Genomic DNA, 6,851 nt, shown 5'->3' with positions numbered 1-6,851 from the left:
ATCGCTTCAGTAGTGTCCAACTCTGCGACCCTATGGCTATAGCCCACCAGGCTCCTGTCCATGGGATTCTCTGGGCAAGAAGACTTGAATGGGTCACCATTCCCTCCTCCAGGGATCTTCCACACCCAGGCATGACCCCACCCTGAGTCTCATGTCTTCTGCACTGGCAGATGTGTTCCTTACGACCAGTGCCACCTGATGAGTGGATGACATTCTGCCAGTCCATCAAAGAGCTGTCTGCCACAGCACAGTTAACATTGTAAATCCCCTGGCTGAGAGAGGACCTCAAGTTTCAAAGGAGAAAACCCAACCCTCCCCCAGCAGGCAGAGCTCTTGAGGGCTCATCGCAGAGGGGCCCAGGGCACAGTCGAGGGAGAGGAGAGAGGGGCCTTGTCAGAGGACACCCTCAGTACAAGAAAGCAGCTCTGGCGTTTCCTGGGGATGGCCGGGTTCTGTTGTATAGGGATCCCTAACTTTAGCTTAGATTACTAAGCTCTGGTATGAACAATTAAAAGTGAGGGACCATGGAGAACAAAATGGCCACCCACTCTAGTATTCTTGGCCTGAGACATGCATGGACAGAGGAGCCTGGCTGGCTACAGTCCATGGGGTCGCAGAGTTGGCCACAACTGAGCACAAAACGCACACCAGATTGCAGACTTTAATATGAGAAAGAAATGTTAAACGTCTCAAGAATAAATCTTACAAAAAAAAAAGGGAAGGACCAGGCTTCCTTGGGGGCTCACTGGTAAAGAATCCAATGCAGGAAACACAGGATTCATCCCTGGTCTGGGGAAGGTCCCACATGCCAGGGCAACTAAGCCCCTGCGCCATAACCACTGAGCGAGCCCAGGGGCCGCAACTGCTGAAGCACATGCCCTCTGGAGTCCGTGCTCCGCAACGAGAGCAAGTGCAAGGGGAAACCCATGCACTGCAGCTGGAGAGAAGTCCCCGCTCTCCCCAATGAGAAAAGCCCACGCAGCAACAAAGACCCAGCACAGCCAAAAATAAACAAACACGAAGTTTTAAAAAGTGAAGGAGCCTGACCCTTTAGAGTGGACCCCTGGCTGTGACCAAGTGCTCCTGGAACTGAAAAGGCCTCCCATGGGAGTACCCATGTTAGCTTCACCAGACCCAAGCAGCTGCTCCATCCACATGCATGTGCACACCCCACGCGCGCACACACAGAACAACTCACCAGGGGAGCGCGCGCACACACACACACAAAGGAAGAACTCACCAGGGGAGCGTGCGCGCGTGCGTGCACACACACACACACACACGGAAGAACTCACCAGGGGAGCGCGCGCGCACACATACACACACAAGGAAGAACTCACCAGGGGCGCTTCCCCAAACCTGGGGCCTCTGACTCAGGCTCACCAGCGGAGCGCGCGCACGCACGGAAGAACTCACCAGGGGGCCTCTGACTCAGGCTCACCAGCGGAGCGCGCGCACGCACGGAAGAACTCACCAGGGGGCCTCTGACTCAGGCTCACCAGGGGAGTGAGCACACGCACGTACACACACACACACACAGCAGAACTCACCAGGGGCGCCTCCCCAAACCTGGGGCCTCTGACTCAGGCTCACCAAGGGAGCGCGCGCGCACACACACGGAAGAACTCACCAGGGGGCCTCTGACTCAGGCTTACCAGGGGGCGCACGCGCACACACACACACACTTAGCAGGGGGGCGCGCGTGCACACACACACACACACACACACACACACACACAAGAACTCACCAGGGGCGCCTCCCCAAGGGGGGCGCGCGTGCACACACACACACACACACACACACACACACACACACACAAGAACTCACCAGGGGCGCCTCCCCAAGGGGGGCGCGCGTGCACACACACACACACACACACACACACACACACACACAAGAACTCACCAGGGGCGCCTCCCCAAGGGGGGCGCGCGTGCGCACACACACACACACACACACACACACACACACAAGAACTCACCAGGGGCGCCTCCCCAAACCTGGGGCCTCTGACTCAGGCTCACCAGCGGAGCGCGCGCACGCACGGAAGAACTCACCAGGGGGCCTCTGACTCAGGCTTAGCAGGGGAGTGTGCACACGCGCACACACACACACACGGAAGAACTCACCAGGGGCGCCTCCCCAAACCACACACACACACACACACACACAGAAGAACTCACCAGGGGCGCCTCCCCAAACCACACACACACACACAGAAGAACTCACCAGGGGCGCCTCCCCAAACCCCGCCCCCGCCAGAAGAACTCACCAGGGGCGCCTCCCCAAACCACACACACACACACACACACACACAGAAGAACTCACCAGGGGCGCCTCCCCAAACCACACACACACACACACACACAGAAGAACTCACCAGGGGCGCCTCCCCAAGCCTGGGGCCTCTGACTCAGGCTGCAGCCTATTCTGAACAACTGGACCAAAGTTCTGAAGGACTGCCCTGTGCTCACAGGCTGTAGCTGTTAATTCTCGGCTCCTCAGAGAGGTGAGGATTAACCTCTGGACAGCTCCTGACCATCTGGACCCCCCTCACCCCGACCATGTCCTGCCCTTCATAAGGAAAGGGGCGGGAGGCAGACAACCTGTTGGTGACAGAGGTCCTGCAATGTCCTCAGCCTGCCTGCACCCTCAGCCAGGTCCAAGGTTAATCCGAGATTGGGAGGAAGTCATGGGACAGGGTCACCCCCGGATTCTGGACCTGCAGAATCTGAGTGTTTCACTCATGGGAGGAGCGTCACAAAAGATGGAAACGCAAAGGAGGGCATGCCCTGGGTCCATCACTCTCGCAGAGGATGCTACAGCTCTGCCCTCTGGCTGCTCTGTGTAGAGGCCAGGGCACTAGAGTTGGGGAAAGGGCAAGCTGTCTGCAGCTACACTGATTCTAAAGCCAATGGAGGCAGCGGTCACTCACCACAGAGGCTACCAAGAGGGAGATGCAGGAATAACAAAAGGAATAACAGGGCAGACACAGCAGCTGAACAAGCGGAGCAGGGATCACAGACTTCGGTATGCTCCCATCTACACCCCAGAACAAAGGGAGCAGGCTTTCAGATGGTGATATCTTAAAAACCCTGAATGCCTGGGGTGGATGGTTAATGGTCATGGGCAGCTGTTCCTCCTGTCGGCCACCACACTGCAGGCCATCCGGGCAGCTCACCTGAGTACACAGTACGGTCAGGAGGCCCCATGTCAGTGGCTCATCAAGTCCACGACCATCCCTGTTCTCCAGTCTCCTTAAATGCGGTTGAAGCTCACTCTGTCTGCCTCCGGAATAAGCCCAACACCCCCTCCCACCCCCTGCAAAGTCAAGGGAGTGACCCCCATGTGGGATAGAGCCACACATCCAGGTCAAGACTGGCAGACTGATTTTCTAGGGATGCCCCGGACACAAGGAAACGTCAGATGTTTGCTGGCTGTCACTGACACCCTCGCCAGCTAGACTGAGGCGTGCCCCACCCAAACAGATACTGCCCTGGAGCTCTCCAAGGCCCTGCTCAAGGAAATAACCCCTCGGTCTGGGCTTCCCAAGTCCATCCAGAGTCACGACAGGCCTGCCTTTGTTTCCCAAATTTCTAAGGAAGTCTCTAGAGCTCTAGGAATTAAGTGGGCTTTTCATGTCACTTGGAGGCCACAATTGTCAGGAAAACTAAAACAAATCAAACTCTCAAAAGAAACTCAGCCAAATAATGTCCAGAAACTCACCTGCCCCAGCTCTCCCTCCCCTCGAGCACTTGTGAGAACACGGACAGACCCTGAGGAACACACAGGTGGGGTCCACGTGGGGGCTTGTGAGGGGTGCCCCTTCCTCTAGGACCCAGCTCCAAAACCCACCTCAGGGAGACGGACGCACTGAAACACACCTTAGAGAGGAGTCAGAGCTGTACACACCTACAAGGATCTGGAGCTGCCTCCCCTTCTGACATCACTTCACATCCTTTTCTCCCTGGAGACTGGGCTTGAGAACCTGGGATGCTGGAAATCCGCAAGACCAGTTAGACCCCCAGGTGCTGCTGTAGACTGCCAGACTCCTCTGTCTGTGTGATTTTCCAGGCAAGAACACTGGAGTGAGTAGCTATTTCCTCATCCAGGGGAACGCCTCGACTCAGGGATCGAACCTGCATCTCCTGCATTGCCAGGAGGATCCTTTTATCACCGAGCCACCTGGGAAGCCCAGACCATAGGTGGGCAGGACCTTCCCTAGTAATCTCAACCACCCACTCTGCCTGATGATTGATTACAGGGCATGATTCCACGGACCACCATGCTAAAATGACATCACCTACACCTGAGAAAGAAGTTATTGAGCCACCCACTCAACATACCAGTGAATCTGCCACAGACCTTAAGTTACCCCCCCCCCCTTTTTTTTAACTATGCCTCGAAGCTTGTGGCACCTTAGTTCCCCAATCAGGGATTGAACCCTGGTCTCCTGCAGTGAAAGTGCTGAGTCCCAATCACTGGACTGCCAGCAAAGTCCCCAGCTCACCCCTGCTTAGACAAATCCCAATTTGTGCACAATGCATGTGGCTAAGTTCTCACAACCCAGATAAAACCATTCATGACATCACCCAGCCCTGAGATAGAAGAGCAACGGGACTCACTGTGGCAGGAGAAGGGATCGGTCATCAGTCTCTGACTAGCAGTCCCCTAGAGTCTCACACAGGCCCCAGAGGACTTGTCTAAAAACACGGCGGATGCCTTACAAGGACTCCACTCTTCTCTGGACTCAGTAGCAAATATTCTCAACGACAGGCTGCCCCTTGATTATCTCCTATCTAAGGGGAAGTCTGCACAGTTAAGACCTGCTACATGGGCATCAATCATTCTGGTCAGATCAAGGTAAACACAAAACACAGGTATAAGCAAGCTCAGTGGGTTACACAGATATAACACGCTCGGTCCCAACCCAAGCTCCATTTGGAATATCGTCAGAGGCCTCCTTGGCTTAGCCCGGCTTCTTCCATTTCTCTACCACTAACTGCTATCATCTGCCTGCTCATCTCTGGGCAGGCCTCCTTAATTGCCTCCTCAACTTCCATTAGTGAACAGCTTGAAGTCATCAAACTTCAGGACGATTCGAATGCAAGGATGCAAGCACGTGGGACTGCAGCCTGGTAACCATCACATATACTTTAGGCTCATCAGGGAACAGTTCTGCCACCCTCAACCAGGGAACCACCACACCCGTATTCAGCAAAAAAACAGCCTCAGAAGTCAAACCATCTGTCCTCCAGCGTGCCTCAACAATGAGGAGCAGTAACAAGAAAAGGGGAGGCTTTGTCACCAGGGGTAAGCCAGGAATTTGCTTAAAACCTGCCAACCACACCCCCTCCCCACGTTTAGCAAGAGTTAACATAAACCTTTAAGTTCAAGGGTTCAGAGATGAAAAATGAAACGTCCCCCGTCACACACACAAAGAAAAAAACAAGTAGAAACAGCTGAGACCAAGATGGCAGCAATTCAAACTCCAACAGACCCTGCATCTCATTACATGCTGGTTTTACTGTATGAACGTATTAAACAACACACCTCCCAGCAACCAGTACCATACACTAAAAGACCAAAACAGGATAAAGAGGAGGTGGTCCCCCACTCCCTCAAAAAAGCCCTGCCCCTTCTCAGGTAAACTAATAAACATGGCTCCCCATCACTGACCTCACTCCTCCCTTTAAAATTAAATCCCTCTCGCAGGGGATTGTGGAATTCAGCCCTGAACTACTTCAAGCTTCTCCATTCTCTGGCCACTGAAGCCTCTGATGTGTCAAGCAGCACCCTCCTCCCAGGCAGACAGCGTAAGCGGGGTTGAGGCCCCACCACGGACGGTCCATACGACATAATCCGTTAACAGGCGCACAAAGGTGGCACCGCAGCCAGGGCCGCCCCCACCAAGACCCAAGCTACACCGGTTAGCAGGTGGACGGCTAGGCGGAAAGGACGGGCAGAGTCCCAACGGTCCCAGCACCAATGTCGTCCTCACAAACATCTGGGAGGCAGAACGCACATGCAGGACCCCGCCTCACAAACAGCGTTTATGGAAATGGGTCCCGAGGGTAGGGCCAGGATGGGGGGTTGGTCTGGTGGCGCGTCGCGGTTACATGTTGGCTCGTTCCCGCTGCAGCCGCGAGTTGTAGGCACGTGACACGGTGTTCCAGGCGTCCATGTAGCGGTCCATGCACATGGCGATGCACTTCTGGGGAAGGTAAGGACGAGCCGCTCAGGTCTGGACCTCGGCTGGTGCCCCCCCACCCCGGACTGCGCACGCGCAGCATACTCTCCACGCCGCCTCATTAAGTCAGCGCACGCGCGGAGGCCACCCCAACCGGGTCCAGCCCGCGACCCGCCACCCCTGGTTTTACCTGCTCCGAATTGTCCAGGGAACCCCCCGGCTTCCCGATACACTTCCGGAAGCACTTGTCCGTCATCCTCTGTGGGGACACGCGAGCCCTCAGTTGCGACACCGGCCCCGACGGATCCCGCAGCCCTCAGCCCCCTACCCAGCCCCCAGCCAGCCCCGGACCTGCAGCAGCTCCTGCGCGTTGGCCACGGCGATCTGCACTTTCACCTGCTCCATGATGAGACCTGGGTCCAGCTTCCCGCCGCCAGAGCCCCCGAAATCCGAGCCGAACCCGCCCTCCATGGCTCCGCAAAGTCAACCGGACCGCCGCCGCGTGCGCCGATCCGCACCCACGCCGGAAGTCCGCTGCCCCAGGGCCCCACGGGAAATGGAGTTCCGGTGGATGGGAGCAGGGTCCGGACTACGAGTCCCATAAGGCCGCGCGAAGCCTCCCGCGCACGCGCAGAAAGAAAGGGGCCGAAGTCGGTTTCC

The 6,851-nt window shown here is 56.3% G+C and overlaps 1 protein-coding gene across 1 annotated transcript; it reads right to left on the bottom strand.

Annotated features, from left to right (window-relative positions):
• Positions 1-5,134: 5,134 nt before the first annotated feature.
• TIMM13 (translocase of inner mitochondrial membrane 13) lies at positions 5,135-6,726 on the bottom strand. The gene is made up of 3 exons (XM_020895400.2): positions 6,543-6,726; positions 6,382-6,450; positions 5,135-6,215 (listed from the first exon to the last, which is right to left on the bottom strand). Exons 1-3 carry the CDS (start codon positions 6,660-6,662, stop codon positions 6,117-6,119), a joined length of 288 nt encoding a protein of 95 aa, XP_020751059.1. The 5' UTR covers positions 6,663-6,726; the 3' UTR covers positions 5,135-6,116.
• Positions 6,727-6,851: the final 125 nt, after the last annotated feature.

The sequence above is a fragment of the Odocoileus virginianus genome, chromosome 3 (genome assembly GCF_023699985.2).
Source record: "Odocoileus virginianus isolate 20LAN1187 ecotype Illinois chromosome 3, Ovbor_1.2, whole genome shotgun sequence".
NCBI classification, from domain to species: Eukaryota; Metazoa; Chordata; class Mammalia; order Artiodactyla; family Cervidae; genus Odocoileus; species Odocoileus virginianus.
This window is presented reverse-complemented; position numbering and strand designations above follow the sequence as displayed.